Raw genomic sequence first — 22,549 nt, 5'->3', positions numbered from 1 at the left:
TACTACTTTATCTCGACCCTGCTGGCGTCGTCTCAGCCACTTCTTTGGAGCGGAACGTCCTGTCGCCTCGGTTTTCCCTTCCCTCCCCAGCAAGCTGGGTATTTCGGGAGTGACGGAAGCCTTTCAGAGCCGTGTCCCTTTGTCCCCAAACTCGGCCTTGAGCCTTGCGGGCAAGTGGGAAGGTCGAGGCCTACCGGGCTTGGGCTATAGCAGGAAGGTGGCGGGCTCCGGTCTCCAGCCGCCCGGCCGTCCGGAGAGGAGAGCGGGGTGCGGGGGGCGGGCGGGGGGAGGCCGAGGCAGACATGGGTTTTCCATTCACCTGTTCACACGTTTGGCACTATCATCTTAGACTGTTCTCGTTTGCTAAATCGCAGGGTGCAACTCTGCTGGAATAGTATCTTCTCCCATTTTCTAAAGGAGCAAATTGAAATTTAGTCAGTTAGGTTAGTTTGTTTTCGCTTCAGTGTTGCAAGACCCTACGGATGAGAGTTAAGGGAAAATGCGGAAGTGCTTAAAAAAATAAATAAAACAAGGGAGGAAAATGTTAATTATATGACCTTAAAAAAAGGCAGATTGGACTGGAATGGGTTGATTATGGTAAAGTATTTGGACAATAGTTTGAAAGAGAAATAGAAAATAAAATCTAGGTATTGGTAATATTACGTTGTTTGCACATCGTTTTTATGACAATGTGTTACTCCCTTCATGTTGAGCTATATGTAAACCATGAAAAAATAGTTTTGTGTAGTGAATCTTGTGGATTTTCACGCTTTATGCATAAAACATTACCAGAGCTGCTGGCTTTTAGTCACACAATGAATAGTAAGTGTATGATAAAATAATAAGCTTTCTTCAGATTAAATTTGGACTACAGTTTATGAGTAGGTAACAGATAATCGTTGTTTTCTAAATCCATAATCTTTAAATGAAAACATGACCACATGTCAGCAGTTTACATCTGTCACAAAATTTATGGTGTTGTATTCTTTAAACTTGATTTGTCTAAAATGTTGTAGTAAGGTGGAATAAGATGAGGACAGGAGCTTGAATTCTAGAGCCATACTTCTCAGCTCCTTGCTAGTTGCTTAAACTCAGACAGGTTACTTAGCCATTTGTTAGCCCAGAGACTTGGAAAAAGTTACCAAATGCTTTGTACCTTAGTTCAGTCATCTGTAAAATGGTATTAAAAAGAAGTACTACATCATAGGTTGCTGGGAAGATTAAAATGGAAAGATGAAATTATGCTTAACTGAATTTCTGTTAGCAAAAGGGTACAAGTGTTTACATTAAAACCGACCTAATCAAGGAACTCGTGGTACAGAAATGGATTTTGAAAGTTCCAGGTGTGTCTTCTAGTGTTAGTTATATTTTTCTACAATGGCTTCTTAGAAAATAATATTAGGAAACATCTAGAAAAAGAAAAAAGCAACCAGAAATCTGTATAATAATAAATAATTAAAAAGTGAAATCTTTTTGGCTTTTCTGAGTAACAGGGTAGGAGCTAATCCTTTTTGAAATCATAATTGATATCACACTAATTCTGAATCTCTTATATCTCACTAGACCTCCAAGTCAAAAACAATCATTTAAAAGATGAAAAGACCTCCAAATCACCAAACACAAAAATAGAAGCCATCGAGTTTCAAAAGAACGTATTATTTCTATGTATTATTATGTCATGTAAACTGCCCTTTGAAGATACTAGATTTTCATTACCCAGTACCTTGAGTATTGAGTACATTACTACTTTTGGAACCTTTACATCTGCAATTAACTTGGATTTTTTTTCTCTGAGGTGATTTCTGAAACTTCTTTCTTTTGTTGAAACCAGATAAGTAGTTCTACCACTCCTTTTCTACTAAAAATCGTTAGACTTGCTAGGCATCTCAAGTTTCATCGTTTTGCTAAGTTGGACATGATAATTTTTATTAAAATGGATTTTTGAAATTATTAGATCTATCTATGATTCTTCCTATATAATATGTTTAGTATAGATTGAACATGTTAACTATATGTATAGTCAGTAGAATCTGTTTATACACATACTGCCCAAATAAATACCAATGTCAAATGTCAACTATATGTATAGTCAGTAGAATCTGTCTATACACATACTGCCCAAATAAATACCAATGTCAAAAACAAAAGGGCCAGAAATTAAATTCTTTAAGCTGAACACTTAATGGCCACTGACTAAATGTAAGACATATTGGGTTCTACTAGAGTGTAAAGGCAAGGACTCTATTTCTGGACCTTATGGAACAATCTAGTAGTGGGTATAATACATTAAATAGCATGAAGCAATACATTAAAAAAGCCAATTTAAAAAGTAGGTAATGGTGTAATAGACTGTATGGGATAGTGAGTACTTTTCACCCTGGAATCATTGGGAGAGGTATCAAGAAGAGGCAACAGTTCAGCCTTGTCTTGAAGGATTAGAGTAGTATTTCAGAAGTTAGCTATATGGAGAATAGGTATTTAGAGAGAGTAAACTATGTGTTGGTTATTGATTGCTTGCCAGACACCCATCTTTAATAATAATCATCATGAGAATAAATAATTGTTCATATTTATTCAGTGTTACACTAAGCCAGAAATGATTCTAAGGGTTTTATAATATTAACTTATTTCATCTTCACAAAAATCCTCTGAGTGAGGTAAATAACTCGTGAAGATGAGAAAAGAAGCGGGGAAAAGATCAAGCCACTTGTATAGGTGAAATGGCTAAAAAAAGGCACAGCTAGAATTTGAACCCGGGCATTTGAACTGCAGAGCCCATGCTTTTAATCACAGTGGTTTGCTGCCTTTCTTTAGGTTGAGATGCCTTATTGTTCACTGAGATCAGGAGGTTGGGGTAGAGCCAGTGGATCACCTGTAATGATGTGGTAAACATTTTAAATGAATGAATTAAATAAAAAGAAAAGAGAAATTAGATTTAGAGGCAAAAGGGGGGGAAATGCGGCTTTTATAAATAGATATTTTGTGTTTTGTGTTCATCCATAGCTCTGAGAAATGAATCTAACAAATAGAAAAATGTCTCAGAACTATTTGTTTCATATATTTCTTCACTTTTCTTTTTTTAAAATCCGATCAGTATTTACATTTGATTAAAACATTACCCTTTTACATTTTATTTCACATACGTTATCTTGCATGATTTACAGAACAACTTTGTCAGAAAATAGAACAGTTAATTTTTTTCTTTTAAGATGATTAAAAAAACTCAGGGTCACACAATTAGGTCAACAAAGCTGATTTGAACTTAGATCTTCAGATTTCAAAATCAATATTCTTTCCGTTATGTATCCTGACTCTTCCATGCATTTCACCCATTCAGCTAATCAACATTTCAAAAATCAATGTCTTACTAATTTCTGAATCTAGCAGTCATTCCTCCCATTCTCTATGATTTGTCAATATTCATTACCATTGATTATTTCCTCATAAAATACCTACTCCAAACAAACTTTTCTTCCTTATGAAATACTGTGTTCTAATTTTAGAAGACAGCATAAGAAAATATCACTGAGTAAATGATTACCCAGAGGTAATCATTATACATGTTTAAGTACACTTCCTTCCTCTCTGTAGTTGAGATTATATTATATCCATAATTTTTTTTCTACTTAATGGCTTGTCAAAATTCTTACCTTCTTTAAGTAAAGGGAAGGATTTATTTTTATCTTGACAACTTGGAAATTTTAGGACAGCAAATCATAGAAGCAGGTCAAAATGGTTATCTCATCCTTTATTCCTATGCGCAATGCTGTCACATTCCATACATAGGAATATCACTCCCTGGAGTCCTGCAGTGCAAAGCTTAAGGACTGTATGAGTTGGTCCTTCCCCGAAATAAGCAGGTATTATGTTAAGAGTTCATGTCCTCCAGTTTGCTGGTGATAGTCTTTTTTTTTTTCTTTTCCATTTTCAAATAATTTTAGACTTAAAGATTCAAAAGTAATACAAACAACTCAACAATCCCTGTATATTTTTCCTGCAGCTTCACCAAATGGTAATATTTTGCCACATTTGCTTTATCATTACACACACACACATACACACTCATATATTACATTGTATATAATTTTACATACATATATGTAATATGTGTACATATGCATATATATGCATATATGTATACATATATATATATGTAGGTACATATCTGTGTATGTGAGTATCTTAATATGTTGTCTGATGTATCTTTGTGATTAGATCTGGATTAATACTGACAGAAATACCACAGCAGTGATTCTGTGTTCTTCTTAGAGCATCCACTCTGTAGACTCAAGATATCTACTTATTCAAAATTAACTGCTGAAGTTAATTTTGATCATTTGTTTAAGGTGGTGTCTGCTAGGTTCTGCACTGTTACGTTACTATGTCTCTCTTTGTAGTTAGTTGAATATCTTTTGGGGGGGGGAGATGCTTTGCCAATATGTAGATATCCTGTTTCTCATAAACCCTGCTTCTTTTAACCCCTCATTTAATATCCATTAATGATTCTTCCTTGATACAGTTACGGTAGTAGCCAAATAGTGATAGTCCAATTCCATTATTCCATCTAAATTTATTAGTTGGTATTCTAAAATGTCTTCTTTATTCCATTTATTTATTTTTACATTTTAAAAATGTCAGTATAGATTCATGAATTCTTATTTTAATGTCTATAATTTATTATTCTTCGTCATTATTTTGATGCTGAAGCTGTCCCAGATTTAGTCAGTAGTTGCCCCTTCAACCTGACTCCTGTATCCTATGGACATGTCTCTACAGTTTTTGACTACTTCCTGATTTTCTGGCAAGATGTCCCAAGCTCATCTTGTACTTTCTCGGCCACGTTCTTGGAATCAACCTGGTTCTATCAAGTAGACAGGGCTACATACAATTCAGAGTCTCGTCATCAGATGTGTTTATTGCTGCCAGGATTTCTTTGGTTCTATACTCTCTCAGTGGACAGAGCTAGGAAATAAATTGCATGTATTTATATGTGTACACACCCACCTACCCACACACACACTCCTATTTATTGATCTTTTAAAAGCCATACATCCATACTGATACTGCCAATTGCAATCTGACAACACAAGTTTTGTTTTAGCCTCCCACTTCCTACATTTGTAACTCACTTTTTTTTTTTGTCAGTGAAAAACCTGGGCCCTATTTCGCAGCATATATTGCTTATTTTTACAATACACGTTAAGTATTTTAAGAATTGCTAATCTGTTTCATAGCAAAAAATAACCCACTTACTAACTGGAGTTTAACATTAAATATTTTTTGTTTGTTTTGAATATGTGAAATATAACGTGGCTCAAAAAGACAAAACTGCATAAAATGTTATACTCTGAGAAGAGTTACGTCCATTCCCCACCCTTCTACCCCATTTTCATCTCCCCTTATTTTCCACCCAGTTTCTAACTCTAGATAATCAACCTTATTAGATTCTTGTTTTTCTATGTTTATTTTGCTCACTTGAGAAAATGGATTTTTTCTTACTTGCATTTTGCTTTTTTCATTTAGCCAGTATATCCAGAATATCACTTTCCGTCATCTCAAAGAGCTCTTCCTCATTTTTTTCTGAATACTCAACATTTTACAATTACAAACAATGCTGTATATGAACTTATGTACTTACTATTGGTTGTGTATTTTCAAGGTAAATTCCATGAAGTAGGATTGCTGAGTCAAAAGGAAAATGGATGTGTAATTTTTTTAGATATTGCCAGTTCCCAAAAAATGTTGTACAAATTTGCATTCATTAGCAATGCATAGGAGTGCTTCTCACTGTCTTGCCAACAGGATGTAGTTTCATACTTTTTATTTTTTGCCGATCTCATAGATAAGAAATGATACCTTTGTGAGGTTTTAATTTACATTTTTCTAGTTTTGAGTGACACAGAAGATCTTGCAAATATTTTCATTCAGTTTGTCAGTTGTCCTTTCACTATTTTGTAGTGCTTTTGATATATATATTTAAAAATTAATGTAGTTAAATTAATGTTTTTTATTTATTGCATCTGAATTTTGAGTCATAGGTATAGAAAGCCTTTCACTATACTAAGGATATAAGGGAATTCAGGTGGGATTATATAAGTATTTAAATGATTCTAGCCCTAAAACTTAATTTTTCTTTGGGAGATTAGGGTAGGAAATAGGGGGCGTTATTTAAAACCTCTGATTGAAAAGTAGCTGCAGAGGAGCTGAGAATTAAGTAGAAAGTGGCAGCTGAGAAAATGAATAGAGCTTTTGGTAGTTTCATGGCTCTTTGGGGACCAAAATTGGAATTCAGGGCCCTTCCAAAGCCCATCCTAGAGGAGGGATCTTGATAAACACCTGTGACTTTGATATCAGAACCCATGAGTATAAAGGAGTAAAGATGAATCAGAAATACACCTAATCTTCGGAAGGACTTATACCTAGTTTTGAAGATTTCAATCTCTGATTATATTAAGATAATCTTCCTCTACTCTAGAAGTCTTCAAGAAGCAAAAATAAGCTTTCTTGGAAGGAAAATAATATATAGAGCCTCACATTGTCTCTGAAAATTTTCATATATGATGTCTGGAATTCAGTAAAAAAATAACCTAGCCTATAAAAAAAAAGAGTTACTGTACAGATATTAAGAGAGGAAAAAACCAAACAGGCAATAGAAACAGAATCCTAATATTTCAGATTCAGGTTATTAGAGGTGGACTTTAAATAAATGGGATTAAAAAATTCAAGGAGTTAAAAGAGAAGATGGAAAATTTTAGCAGAGAACTGATATCTCTAAGAAGAGTCAAATGGAAATTCTATGACTAAAATTATAACTGAAATTAATTAATCACTGCTGGAGAGAATCAGGAAACTGAAAATAGTTCAGAAGTAAATATTCAGACAACCATGGAGAGACAAAAGGAGGAAAATTTTAAAAAATATTGAAGAAACACATGGGACATAAAATTCTGATGTGTGTAATGTATTCCATAATGAGAGATGAGAGAGCAAGAGAGCAATAATTGAGCAAAAGCAACATTTGAAGAGATAATGTTCAAGAGTTTTACAAAACTAAGGAAAGATACCAACCCAGAGATTGAAGAGGCACTTTGAACCTCAAGCAAGATAAAAGTTAAGAGAACCGTACTACTATATATTCCATAGGAAAACAGCTGAAAACCAAAGATGAAGAGAAAAAATATTAAAAGCAACCAGAGAAAAAGAAAATACATTATCCTTAAAGGAATAAAGAGAAAAAATAATAGTCGGATTTTCATCATAAACAATCAAAGACAGAAGATAAGGGTGGTGCTGAAAGAAAATAATTATGAATATAGAAGTGTATACATAAAAAGTCCAAGTGAAGGCAAAACAAAGATACTTTCAAACAAAGTAATATGAAAAGAGTATCAGCAGACCAACACCAAAGACCCTATTAAAGGGAATTATTTCTTCATCCTAAGGGAGATTATTTTAAATGGAAATATAGAGCAAGTGAAGAACAAAGGAAAGGGTGAATATAATGAACATTGACTGTACAGAACAATATAGTATCTGGAGGGGTATAAGGTATATGTAAAAAAATAAAATATACCAAAATAGGAGCCAAAAGTTGGGGCAGGGATAAAGGAAACAAAATCTTCTAAGAGTGCTTTCATTATTTAAGAAACGGTAAAGTTCTAATTCATACTGGATTTTGACAAGTGAGAGTACATGCTTGTAATCACTAAGATAACTAAATTAATAGCAAAGAGATTGTATGATTAACAAGGAAATAGGGAAGAATGAAACAATTAAAAAGAAGATAAGAGGGCTTCCCTGGTGGTGCAGTGGTTGAGAGTCAGCTTGCCGATGCAGGGGACGTGGGTTCGTGCCCCGGTCCGGGAGGATCCCACGTGCCACGGAGCGGCTGGGCCTGTGGGCCGTGGCCGCTGGGCCTGCGTGTCCGGAGCCTGTGCTCCACAATGGGAGAGGCCACGGGGGTGAGAGGCCCGTGTACCACAAAAAAAAAAAAAAAAAAAAAAAAAAAGGTAAGAGAGAAATTAGGGCCAGTAAGAAGGAATCCAAAAGGAAAGCAAGTAGAAGGGTAAGTAGACTTAAGGATAAAAGTAGGAAGTAGATTTAAAGCTATAGTATCCATATTTGTAGAATTGTAAATGTGCTGAATACTATAATTGTTGGACAGAGACTATCAGATTAGATTAAAACCAACAATAACAATAAAGCAATGTCATATTTTTAAAAAACTAGTCATTTAAGGTGACAATGAGGTGATAAAAATGTATTTTGTGCCAACATGAACCCAATAAAATATGTTATAGCTATATTAATATTAGAGTGGAATTTAAGTCAAAACCCATCAGTAGAGAAGGGAAGGAACATTTAATTATAAAACAAAATTTAATACTTCAGGAAAATATAACTCCTAAATTTGTCTCCACATAATAACATCAGTGACAATTATATAATGTAAGCAGTTACAGACATGGCATAATGATGGTGGGGGATTTTTAACACAAGTAGAAGAAAGATGAGTGAGAATATGAAAAATATAACCCACATGCTTAGTGTATTTGGTTTGGTAGACATATGTAGAACTCAGTAACCACTAGCTGCCTAATACATATTCCTTTCTGGTGCATATGGGATACTTAACAAAATTGTTCATAGGTTGAGCCTTAAAGCAAGTCTCAACATATTTCAAAGGATTGAAATCACACTGGAAATGTTTTCAGTTAACTCACACTAGAAATCAATAACAAAAAGATATAAATTTATTTATTTATAAAATTTTAAAATAAATCTAAGTAGCTGAAGCTCATTTTCAGGACAAAGCCTCATATTGAAGAGTAACTTCTGGAAATAACTTTCAAATTGAGCAGGGTAGGAACAAAATAAAAGTGAGGGAAATAAAAAATTCCAGGTAAACGTGGGAATGGAGTAAACCCCAACTGATCTCGGAAAAAAATTCAAGGCCATATTAAAACTTCACAAAAACAACAGAAGAATGATTGCTAGAGTCGTGAAGCTAGAAAAATTATCATGATTGAACATTCATTTCAAACATTAAGGAAAAATTATTTCATGTAATATTTAGCAACAAAAAAAATAATTTGAGTCAAATTCCATGCAAAGTCATTATGGGCAAAAAAGTTAAACTTGTAAATACTTGAAGCATGCCAAAGAACCATGTTCATAAATATATAACAACTGTAACCTAATATTTAAATACAAGTAAACAAAGTAAATATGTGAGATATGAATGAACAAGTAAATTACAATTATGAAAACTCAGAAATGAGAGAATATTAAGATAATTAAAATCGACAAAATTCATATTCCTATCTGAAGACTAGAAGACAAACATAACAGATAATGCCATATGAGAAACAGAGGGTAACAAGACACTTAAAAATCAAAATTAAATGAAGAAAGAGGTGAAAAAGAGAAGGTGCAGTTGTAAAAATTCAGCAAAGATTCAATAAAAGTAATAGCACTTCTTGAACAAGGAAAGCAAAGCAGTGAAACAATACTAAAGTTAAAATTGGAAGTACTTGCTGACATAAAACAGTAGATGTTACTAGGTTAATTTCTTAATAGGAAGATAAAGGATTTCTTATGTGATTGATTCTGTTTTCTCTACAAAGTATAAGACATGTCTATCTGAAGAGAATAAAGGAAATTGGTGATTTAGTAGCACGTTTGATGAAAAATGAGAAAGAATGAAATAATTCTTTTGAGGTTAGAAAAGTGAAAGTACTGGGGTATAGTAATAGGTTTGTTAAGCCATCTTGAATGCCCGAAATTTATGGTTATAAATTCAGAGTGAAAAGTCAACATGGTGTGTGTTTTTCTCCAATATCATTATGTAATTCTGGATCAAGGTCAAGCCAGACATCATTTATTTGAGGTTCTACCAGATAAGTATTAAGGAAGGAGAGAAGTAAAGGAAGTTAAGGGTAAAGTTGTCCTTTAGTATCCGTGAGGGGGCTGGGATTGGTTCTAGGACCCATGTGGATACCAAAATCTGTGGATGCTCAAATTCCTTATGTAAAGTGGCATAGTACAGTTTGCTCTCTGTATCTGTGGGTTCCTCATCCGTGGATTCAAACAACCTGTGGATATGGAGGGCCTACTGTTTTGCAAATGAGGAATTTCAGTGCTGAACTATGGCCTATAAACTGCTTCACTAGAGACAAAACATGAAGAAAAAATGTGGTACTGGGCTTCCCTGGTGTCGCAGTGGTTGGGAATCCGCCTGCTGATTCAGGGGACACAGGTTCTTGCCCCGGTCCAGGAGGATCCCACATGCCGCGGAGCAGCTGGGCCCATGAGCCATGGCCACTGAGCCTGCTCGTCCGGAGCCTGTGCTCTGCAACAGGAGAGGCCACAGCAGTGAAAGGCCCGCATACCGCAAAAAAAAAAAAAAAAAAAAAAAAGTGATAGTGAAAAAGTGGTAGAATCAGTGGATTAGACATCTCAAAAAAGGTAAAGGAATTGACTGCGTGGGGGTACTAAAGTAGAGAGGCTCAAAGCATGGAAGGGTATGTGTAGAAAATGGAAAAAAATGAAATAATGGTTTTGATTGAAAATGACGAGATCAAGATTATGAGTATGACACCTGAGTTGGTGAAATGCGGTGGAAGAACAGGTCATTAGAAGTGAGGTAGTCAATAAGATTTTGAAATTCCATTTAATGACTAGGTCTTTAATATACTCAAAAATATTTCCTTTTTAAATATGAACTTTTTATTTTATATTTAGAAAATTTTAGTCTCTCTATATGGAGTGTTTCCTTTCTATCGTCAGTATATGTAAAATCTGTCCAAATGATGAAGAATATATTCATTTTCTTAAATTCTTAAAATCTTTGTCTGACAAAAATGCAATTGTGATATTTCCGAATACATACTGCTGTTCAGTCTAGCCATATGTAGATTCTTTTGTATAAAGATTTGATTATATAGTTAACGTCATAATGCACTTTAAAATTTTGCAGTGTAACACTTTATGGATTTTAGTTTTCCTTTTGAATATATTGGAAAATATTGTTAATACCACTTATTAATTACCGGTTTTCAATAAATTACAGCTAAACATTTACCATTTTGGAATTTAAAGTATGACATCATGGCAAAGTTTCGAAGAAGGACTTGCATCACTTTGTCACTTTTTATTCTATTTATTTTCTCTCTGATGATGGGTTTAAAAATGCTGAGACCACATAAAGCTGCTTTTGGAGATCCTTTTGGACTTGACCTTCTTCCAGAAATTCGGCAACAAACTCCTCATTTGGTAAAAACTTTTGATTCCCAAAAGAGTGACAGAATCGACAGTGAAACAAACGTCAAGAATTTAAAAAGTGTTGAAATCACTATGAAACCTTCCAAAGCCTCTGAACCTTACCCAGAAGAACTGCCACCTCGGAATTATTTTTTACATGTATTTTATTACAGCTGGTATGGAAATCCACAATTTGATGGTAAATATATACATTGGAACCATCCAATCCTCTCGCATTGGGACCTTAGAATAGCCAAGAAATATCCACAAGGGAAACACAACCCCCCAGATGACATTGGCTCCAGCTTTTACCCTGAGTTGGGAAGTTACAGCTCTCGGGATCCTTATGTCATTGAAACGCACATGAAACAAATGTACTCAGCTTCAATTGGTAATTATTTTATGTGTGTGTTTAGATATGTGTGTGTATGTATGTGAGTGTGTATGTATATGTATGTGAGTTTGTGTGTATAAATAATTTTTTATAGAACATTAATTACTAATTAGTCTTCACATTGTTGTTAATTATAATTTTAAGCTTACATACCATAAATTAAAGTGTTGCTAAGCATCTTTTAACATGTTAACACTAACATTTCTGGATATAATATTTTTATTCTAATTTAATACTAATTTCTAATTTAGTACTCCTGAATTTTATTAAATTATGATTGACATAAGCTGCAATGAATTCTCTCACTTTGAGGTACATCTGTTTAAATATCACCCCAATCGTGAAGTAAAATATTCTGTAGCTTCCCTTATTCAGCCCTCCCTACATTCCAGGAAACTGTATCTTATTTTTATCACTGTAGAGTAGTAGTTGTAAATATTCTATTATTATATAAAAATAGAATCATCACACACTTATGTGTGTGTGTGGTGTAGGGGGGAGTCTTTTGCTCAGTATGCTGTTTTGAAATTTACCCATGTTGTTGACTCTATCAGTAGTTTAGTCATTATTATTGCTTAATAGTATTCCATTGTATGATTATAGCAATTTGTTTCTGCATTCGTCTTGATGCACATTTGTGATATTTCATACTTTAGGCATGTAGCATAGAATTTGGTCATTTTTGTTTGTTTTTTAAACTAGTCTGACAAACTCTTATATTTTAACTCCTGTTTATTTCATTTTTATTTAATGTAATACTGATATGGTTGATTTTAAATGTTTCATTTTGCTATTTGTTTTCTGTTTCTCTCTGTTCTATTCCTTTTCCTCCTTTTTTCTGCCTTTACTTGTATTGAAAATGTTTATTCTATCTTATATTCTCTTCTGGCTTATTAGATATATTCCTTCATTTTATTTATTTTATGATTGCTCTGACGTTTACAACATGCCTCTTTAACTTAATTGTTGGGAAGTCACAAATTATTCTTATTGTTGTCCCCCCCTTCCTCTCAACTTTCTCTTCCCTCTAACTTCTGGCACTCCAATTACACATATTTACATGTTGTCCCACAAGTAAATAATATGAAAAAAATGTGTAATTGGGTATCTGAAAATTCTTCAATTTATTAATATACCCTTTATAAAACTCTCCCTGTTTTGGTTCCCTGTGTCTTGTTAGTGTCTCTAGCACTAGGGCCAAAAGAAGAAATTGGGTATTCTAACATTTTTCTGACTCTTCAGAAGGTGCCAACTCACCGTTGAGCTGATATGGGTATAGAGACATGCAAGACTTTTTCATGAACAAAACAATATAAAGTCCTGTGAATCTACATCAACTATGTGCAAGGTGACTTGTTTTTCTTTTGTGGAGTAATTGGTTACTTTTCAACTATTTTTTGAAAATCTAACATTCTAGTATATATTTATAGCTCTAGTTTCTATGTTGTATGACAAAATATGACATAAAATAGGATTGGTAAATTGAGAGAGCATTGACTGCTCTGTGTGTATGTATCTGCCTCTATTTACAATTTACTTTTGTAGGGAGAATCTTTCAAAAGACTTTTTTCCTATTTTCTACAAAGTATTTGTATCACATTCAAGTCATTTTTGTTATTTCAAGATTGATTTGTTTATGGCTATAAGAGTATACAATGAGGGCTTTTTAAAATCTCAGATGTATAACTTACATGTACACATACTCATAACACATATAAGTATTATATATAAATATATAAATGACATACTGCATATTTTATAATTTTAATTGTGATTAGGAAGAGTTTCAGTTCATATTTAGACTTATGCCTAACACTTATAAAGATCTTCCCCCATATATTTTTTACTGCTATGTAATTTTTTGAACATGAAATGTTTTAAAACATTGTCAACAGTACAATTTTAAGTGTTGACAGTCACACTATTGGTGCAAATATTTTATTTCTTTGGTTGATTTTCCACTGGGGAACACCTAACACTTGTGAGTAATAAAAGTGACATTACAGTCTATCTGTAAATAAATTATTTCCTTATCAGTTAAATATTGAATTATACTCATTTTATTGAGAAATAACTGACATATGTTATATAGGTTTAAGATGTGTAGGATATTGATTTTATATATTTATATTTCAGTATGATTGCCATTATAGATAGCATTAGTTAAAACCTCTATCACATCCCCTAATTATCATTTCTTTAGTGATGGGAATAATTAACACATAGGCTCTTAGCAAGTTTCATGTTTATGATTCAGTTTTGTTGTCTATAATCATTGTACTGTGTATTATATCTCCATGTCTTAATTTATATACTAGTTGCAAGCATGTACCTTAAACAGTATATCTCCCATTTCCCCACTTCTGATACCCTAGTAACCACCCTTCCATTCTGTTTCCTTGTGTTCAATATTTTTTTTATATTCCACATATAAGAGATAATTTGTAATATTTGTCTTTCTGTGTCTGACTTATCTCACTTAGCATAAATCCTCACTATCCATCATGTTGTTGCAAGTGGTAGGATTTCCTTTTTGTTGTGGCTGAGTAGTATTCCATTTCCATATATATTTATATATATACATATATATTATATATATATACGTATATATTTCATATATATATATAATGGAATATATATACACACACCACATTTACTCATTGGTGGACACTTAGGTTGTTTTTGTACATTGGTTATTGTGAATAATGCTGCATTAAACTTGGTAGTGCACATATCACTTTAATAACCTGTTTTCATTTCCTTTGGATATATTCCCAGAAGTCAGATTGCTACATCATGTGGTAGTTCTGTCTGTAATTTTTTGAGGAATTCCTGTACTCTTCTCCATAGTGACTAAACTGTTTATAGTCCCAACAGCTGTGCACAAGAGTTCCCTTTTTTCCCCACATCTTCACCAACACTTGTCACTCTTGTTTTCTTGGTGATAGCTATTGATACAGCTGTGAAAGGATATCTCACTGTGGTTTTGATCTGATCTTTATGATTTCTTTCCTTCTGCTAACTTTGGGGTTTTTTTGTTCTTCTTTCTCTATTTGCTTTAGGTGTAAGGTTTATTTGCGATGTTTCTTGTTTCTTGAAGTAGGATTGTATTGCTATAAACTTCCCTCTTAGAACTGCTTTTACTGCATCCCATAGGTTTTGGGTCATCATGGTTTCATTGTCATTTGTTTCTAGATATTTTTTGATGTTCTCTTTGATTTCTTCAGTGATCTCTTGGTTATTAAGTAGTGTATTGTTTAGCCTCCATGTGTTTGTGTTTTTTCCTATAATTGATATCTAGTCTTATAGCATTGTGGTCGGAAAAGATACTTGATACAATTTCAATTTTCTTACGTTTAACAAGGCTTGATTTGTGACCCAAGATATGATCTCTCCTAGAGAATGTCCCATGAGCACTTGAGGGGAAAGTGTATTCTGTTGTTTTTGGATGGAATGTCGTATAATTATCAATTAAGTCCATTTGTTTAATGTATCATTTACAGCTTGTGTTTCCTTATTTATTTTCATTTTGGATGATCTGACCATTGGTGAAAGTGGGGTGTTAAAAGTCCCCTACTATTATTGTGTTACTGTTGATTTCCCCTTTTATGGCTGTTAGCATTTGCCTTATGTATTGAGGTGCTTCTATGTTGGGTTCATAAATATTTACAATTGTTATATCTTCTTCTTGGATCGATCCCTTGATTATTATGTAGTGTCCTTCTTTGTCTCTTGTAATAGTCTTTACTTTAAAGTTTATTTTGTCTGATAGGAGAATTGCTACTCCAGCTTTCATTTGATTTCCATTTGCATGGAATATCTTTTTCCATCCCCTCACTTTCAGTCTATATGTGTCCCTAGGTCTGAAGTAGGTCTCTTGTAGACAGCATATATGCCAGTCTTGTTTTTGTATCCATTCAGCCAGTCTATGTCTTTTGGTTGGAGCGATTAATCCATTTACATTTAAGATAATTATCAATATGTATGTTCCTATTACCATTTTCTTAATTGTATTGGGTTTGTTATTGTAGGTCTTTTCTTCTCTTGTGTTTCCTGCCTAGAGAAGATCCTTTAGCATTTGATGTACAGCTACTTTGGTGGTGCTGAATTCTCTTAGCTTTTGCTTGTCTGTAAAGGTTTTAATTTCTCTGTCGAATCTGAATGAGATCCTTTCTGGGTAATCTTGGTTGTAGGTTTTTCCCTTTCATCCCTTTAAATATGTCCTGCCACTCCCTTCTGGCTTGCAGAATTTCTGCTGAAAGATCAGCTGTTAACCTTATGGGGGATTCCTTTGTATGTTATTTGTTGTTTTTCCCTTGCTGCTTTTAATATTTTTTCTTTGTATTTAATTTTTGATAGTTTGATTAATATGTGTCTTGGTATATTTCTCTTTGGATTTATCCTGTATGGGACTCTGTGCTTCCTGGTCTTGATCGACTATTTCCCTTTCCATATTAGGGAAGTTTTCAACTATAATCTCTTCAAATATTTTTTCAGTCCCTTTTTCTTTTCTTCTTCTGGGACCCCTATAATTCGAATGTTGGTGCATTTAATATTGTCCCAGAGGTCTCTGAGACTGTCCTCAATTCTTTTCTTTCTTTTTTCTTTATTCTGCTCTGCAGTAGTTATTTCCACTATTTTATCTTCCAGGTCACTTATCTGTTCTTCTGCCTTAGTTATTCTGCTACTGATTCCTTCTAGAGAATTTTTAATTTCATTTATTGTGTTGTTCATCATTGTTTGTTTGCTCTTTAGTTCTTTTAGGTCCTTGTTAAACGATTCTTGTATTTTCTCCATTCTATTTCCAAGGTTTTGGATCATCTTTACTATCATTATTCTGAATTCTTTTTCAGGTAGACTGCCTATATCCTCTTCATTTGTTAGGTCTGGTGGGTTTTTACCTTGCTCCTTCATCTGCTGCGTGTATCTCTGTCTTCTCATTTTGCTTCACTTACAGTGTTTGGGGTCTCCTTTTCACAGGCTGCAGGTACGTAGTTCCCGTTGTTTTTGGTATCTGTCCCCAGTGGCTAAGGCTGATTCAGTGGGTTGTGTAGGCTTCCTGGTGCAGGGGACTAGTGCCTGTGTTCTGGTGGATAAGGCTGGATTTTGTCTTTCGGTGGCAGGACCACGTCCAGTGGTGTGTTTTGTGGTGTCTGTGACCTTATTATGATTTTAGTCAGCCTCTCTGCTAATGGGTGTGGTTGTGTTCTGTCTTGCTAGTTGTTTGGCATAGGGTGTCCAGCACTGTAGCTTGCTGGCCATTGAGTGGAGCTGGGTCTTATCATTGAGATGGAGATCTCTGGGAGAGCTTTCGCCTTTTGATTTTACATGGAGCTGGGAGGTCTCTGGTGGACCGATGTCCTGAACTTGGCTCTCCCACCTCAGAGGCACAGGCCTGACACCCAGCTGGAGCACCAAGACCCTGTCAGCCACAAGGTCTCTAGTGTTGGAGGGTCTCCTGCAGAGGCGGGGGGGTGGCTGTGGCTCACCATGGGGACAAGGACACTGGCAGCAGAAGTTCTGGGAAGTACTCCTTGGCATGAGCCCTCCCAGGGTCTCCTCACTGTGGTTTTGATTTGTATTTTCCAAGTGATTCGTAATATTTTCACATACCTGTTGGCCATTTGCATGTCTTCCTTGGAAAAATGCCTCTTTGGTTCCTCTGCCCATTTTAAAATTGAATTGTTTGCTTGTTTGTTTGGTTTTTGTTACTGAGTTATATGAAGTTTTTGTAACTGATGGATATTAATCCCATTACATGGTTTGCAAATAATTTCTCCCATTCTGTCGATGCCTTTTAATTGTGCCGTTGTTGCTTTTGCTGTGTAGAAGCTTTTAAGATTGATATAGTTCCACTTGCTGATTTTTTCTTTTGTTATTTGTGCTTTCGGTGTTATATGCAAAATATCAGTGCCAAGACCAATATCAAAGATCTTCCATCCTATGTTTACTTCAGGGTGTTTTATATCAGGTCTTATGTTTACTCTTTGATCCTTTTCAAGGTGATTTTTGTGAGTAGTGTAGGATAGGCCCAACTTTCTTTTCTACGTATGGTTATTTAGTTTTCCCAGCATCAGTTGTTGAAGAGACTGTCCTTTCCCCGTAGGCTGTTCTTGGTTCTCTTGTCATGTATTGATTCCTCAAGGTGTAAAGTTAGATTGTTTCTTTGCAATTTTTCCCATTTCTTAATATCTGCATTTATCACTAAACTTTCAGATCTGCTTTTGCAGCATCCCATAGGTTTACATATGATGTGTTTTTATTTTCATTTGTTTTAAGATAATCTTTGATTCCCATTTTGATTTCTTCGTTCACCCATTGGTTGTTCATGAGATTTTCCAGCTCTTTTGATTGTTATAAGTATAGCTGTCCCAGCTTCCTTTTGGTTTCCACTTGCATGGAATATCTTTTCATCCTTTCACTTTGAGTTTATGTCCATCCTTAAAGTTTTCTTGTTGGCACCATACAGTTGGGTCTTGTTTTTCATCCATCCAGCCACTTATGTGCCTTTTGATTGGTGAATTCAATCCATTTACATTTAGAGTAATTATTAATATGTGAGGACTTATTAATGCCCTTTATTAATTGCATTTTGGTTTTGTATTTCCATTATTTCTCTCTTTCTGCCTGCATTTGTATATTGGTTATTTTCCATGGTGGTATGCTCTTTTTCCCCCTTTTCTGTCTTTTGTGGATCTCCTCCAGATTTTTGTTTTATTGTTACCAAGGGGGTTATCTGTAAAACATCTTACACATAAAAAAGTCCATTTCAGGCTGAAAGCAACTTATTTTTACTCCCTAATGTGTCTACCATTTTGCTCCTCCCTTTGTATTATTGATGTCACAATTTACCTCTTTTTTGTTGTATATTTATTAACAACTTAGAGCAGCTATAGTTACTTTTCCTACTCTTTCATTTAGCCTTTATACTATAGTTGAATAGTTAACACACCATATTACTACAGAGTTATAGTTTTCTAAGTCTGACTGTATATTTCTCAATTTGGCCAGTGTATTGTGTAATTTTGTATGTTTTCATTTGGCTGATTAGCCTGTTTTCATTTCAGCTTGAAGAACTCCTTTAAGCATTTCTTGCAAAGCAGATGTAGTCGTGGTGAACTCCCTTAGATTTTGTTTGTCTGGGAAAGCCTTTACTTTACTTCTCCTTCATATGTGAAGGATAATTTTGCTAGATAAAGCATTCTTGGCTGACCATTTTTGTCTTTCAGCTCTTCAAATATGTCATTCTGCCGTCCGCTGGCCTGAAGAGTTTCTGCAAAGAAATCTGCTGATAGCTTAATGGCAGTCCATTGTAGATTTAATTCTTTTTTTTATTTTTTCCTTGCCTGCCTTTAAAGTCTCAGAGAACGTCTTTTTGCATTAAGATAATAGGATTGTCTATTAGCTTTGTAGACTTGTATATCCAAGTATTTCCTCAGATTTTGGAAGTTCTCAGCTATTATTTCTTTAAATTAACTCCCTGCCCTCCCCCTTCTCTGTCTGGAACCCTGATTATTCTGATATTTGCCTTTTTGATGGATATTCATAGATCACGTAGGCTTTCTTTGCTCTTTTTTAATCTAAATTCCCTCTTCTGTCATTTCAAAATTCCTATCCTCCAAGTTACATTTTTTTTTTTCTTCCATATAGTCAGGACTGCTGCAGATCTTCTGTATTGCATAATTCTTCAGGTCATTCATTGAATTTTCAGTTTCAGAATTTTGTTTGGTTCTTTATAATAATTTTAATAATTTCCTTCTCTTTAATAAAGAAAAGGAAATAAAGAAATCATTTTATTCCTGATTTCATTGAATTGTCTTTCTGAGTTTTCTTGTAACTTGTTGAGTTCCTTCAGAACAGCTAATTTGAATTCTTTATTAGTTAGATCATATGTTCTGCACCTTGTAGCTTGGTTGCTGGAAAATACTATTTTCTTTTTGTGATGCTGTATTTCCTTGGTTTTATTTATAGTTCTTGTGGATATGGTTTGATGCTGTCACATTTGAAGTAGTAGATACCTCCTTAACTCTGCTCGTGCCCTCTGCATATGACATATTATCTTTATAGTGTTGATATTTGAGTTTTTTCCCCTGTGAAGCTATATCTGCTCGAGTATACTTCTTATCCCCTGTGGGCAGACTTTTAAGCTTTTATGTCTACTTGGCTTTTAACGTTTCACCAGGTTGGCTGTTGGAAACCTCTTTTGTTTCTCAGAATGTGGCCACTATAGCTCAGATTTGTGGTTTCCCACTTACTGTGAGAAACCACTGACTGTAGTGTCTTGTTTTCTTAGTGGGCTCCCTGTTTACCAGCACACATTTCCGGAGGTTAACTCTGGAGTGAGCACAAGGAGCCAGCAGCAAAGTGGGAGGAGGTGTGGGTGACAGCACTGAGGTGTATTGAGAGTGCCCACAGACCTAGTTGTGCAATCTCAGTGGGTGGTGTTCCAACAGGCTCATGGCTGGCGTGCTACCCCTTTAATGCGATTCGAAATTCTTTTCTCCTCTTTGCCATCATCCTCCCTTCCCTCAGTTGTGAAGCTCCCACCTTAGTACTCCAGGTGCTGGTGAAGAGAAATGGGTTTCTCCAGCCATATCCTGCCCAGCTGGGGTAGCCTGTTACCCACTGCTTTCTTTTCCCCATGAAGGAGAGGTTACCTCCACTGGATAAATCAGCCTTGTTCAGTGTTTCCTTGGGGGAGGGGCAGCACCAGTAAAGTTTCTCATAATTCCTTCTCTGTGACCAAATTCAAGTCCTTTTGTGAAGGCTGTACTTCTGCAAGTTTTCTTCCATGCATGAGTGCCTGCCAGGGATAGCAGTCACTCAATTTTTGCCTGATAGCAGCCAGTGGGGGTCTAGGCAGATTTGCTGGCCCTGCTGGTTTGGCAGCCCTTAGAGAGGTTTGTCTGTTTCTTGCTACACTGTTGGCGGAGATTCCTCACAGGTCCCTTGGAGTGAGGTGCTAGGTCCCAAAATACCCACAGAGGTGATTCATTTATGTAAGGATATCTAATTAAAAAGGGAGATATAAAGGAGGACCATCTTATGCCACCATGTTGATGATGTCACTTCCTATTATACTTATCATTATTAGGCAAAGAATAATTTAACTATAAAAACAGTGAACACAAAACACTATTTTGGTCCATGGAACTATCATGCTGACCCTGGCATTTTTTTAATTGAAGAAGACAGTCAGTGAAGGCTATTTAAATTGCTATATGGTTGAATGTGCTTTAACTTCTTTAACATTCATATTTTTCCTTTGATATAAATGGCCTCATTTTTATTTTTATTGAATTGCTCTGTGAGGTAATGATACTTTTGTATCTCACAGTATAAGCTGGTTAATTATTTGCTTTACAATTAAAGTGTTATGTGTATAAATATTAGCGGTTTAACCTTTTTTTCTAGAAAAGAATGAAATTAAAATGAAGTATTAATGTTATATTTAAATTCCAACTATTATAATAATGTCTCAGATAGCAGATAGAAGCCACTGATAGATATGTATCCTTTTCAAGTCTTTATCACAGATGAGTACCTTTTTTTATAAAATTTTCAAAAAACATAGTGTAGTATTCAGAATAATGGCCCCAAAGATGTACACATTCTAATGCCCAGAATCTCTGAATATATTGTCTTACAAGGCAAAAGGAATTAAGGATGCAGATGCATAATTAAGATTGCTCATTAGTTCACCTTGAGGTGGGACTAATCTAATCATTGAAGTCCCTAAATGTAGAAGAGCGAAAAGAGAGAGTCAGAGATAAGTGATCTTAAAAGGACTCATCTTGCTCTGCCTGCTTTTGAAATGGGGTTAGAAAAGTCATGAGCCAAACAATGTGGTGTCTTCCACAAGCTCAGAACAGCAAGGAAACAGCTTCTTCCTTGGAGCCTCTAGAAAGGAATGTAGTTCAGTGCAACCCCTTGATACTAGCCTAGTGAGACCCATGTCAAATTCTGACCTATAAAACTGTAAGATAATAAATTTTCATTGTGTTAAGCCATTAAATTTGTGTTAATTTGTTGTGGTAGTAATAGTAAACTAATACACTTAGCAAAACATAATTCATTCTATGTCTTTAAAATTATCTTCCCTTTCCTTCAGTTTAGCACTAAATACTTACTGAGTTTCTACCGTGTCCCAACCTTATGTTAGATTCTAGGGACAAGAAGAAGAATAAGTCACATATCTTGTACTTGCCTTTGTTTCCTTCAATGGTACTTCAAAAGCACTAGATGGAAACTAATATTAGAATATTTTCTGAAGGTGGAAATTATCAGTTTTTACAAGGCCACAATTATCTCTGTATCTCCTGCCTTTAAAATTTGTACATAAAAGTAGAAGAAATAGAACTTACAGTAAGATGAATTAGATTTTTGATGTTTAAATTAACATCTAACACAATGTCATAAATTTTCCTTTTAGAGTAATTGTATTAAGTTTAAAATGCATATTTATAAATGCAGATTGGTGATGGTTTCATATTGCTATAGATAACTGAGTTTTGTTCTACTGATTGCTTTATCTCTTGGGAGTGTGCTGGGTTTTTCTTGTTTTTACATATGCCTTGTAATTTTTTTCTTGAAAGCATGTTGTCTTCTGTAGGTCCATAGAACTGTAGTATGTAGCTTTCATCTCTGGAAAATGGACATGCCTCTCTTTCTGCTAAGAATGTAATATGGGCATTTCTTACTTCATTTGTTAAGACTGTACTATCGCCATTGACATGTTCTACTTTTGTCAAAAATCCAATGACTATGTATATTTGTTTGGGTTTATTTCAGGACTCTATTCTGATCTGTTGATTTAATATGTCTATCCTTTCATCAGTACCACCCTGTCTTGATTGCTTTAGCTTCCTGAAGTCAGATAATATGATTCCTCTT

General features: G+C 34.7%; 1 protein-coding gene across 1 annotated transcript in view; it reads left to right on the top strand.

Moving 5' to 3' along the window:
- MANEA (mannosidase endo-alpha) overlaps positions 1–22,549 on the top strand; it is a 73,931-nt gene that overhangs the window by 377 nt on the left and 51,005 nt on the right. The window contains exon 2 of the mRNA XM_032651289.1: positions 11,072–11,653. Coding sequence (XP_032507180.1) covers positions 11,110–11,653 — 544 coding nt within the window. The 5' untranslated portion in view covers positions 11,072–11,109. The remainder of the gene's footprint in view (positions 1–11,071; positions 11,654–22,549) is intronic.

Source organism: Phocoena sinus, chromosome 12 (genome assembly GCF_008692025.1).
Source record: "Phocoena sinus isolate mPhoSin1 chromosome 12, mPhoSin1.pri, whole genome shotgun sequence".
In the NCBI taxonomy this organism is placed as follows: Eukaryota; Metazoa; Chordata; class Mammalia; order Artiodactyla; family Phocoenidae; genus Phocoena; species Phocoena sinus.
Note: the sequence above shows the minus strand (reverse complement) of the source record. Positions and strands in the feature narration are given on the sequence as shown.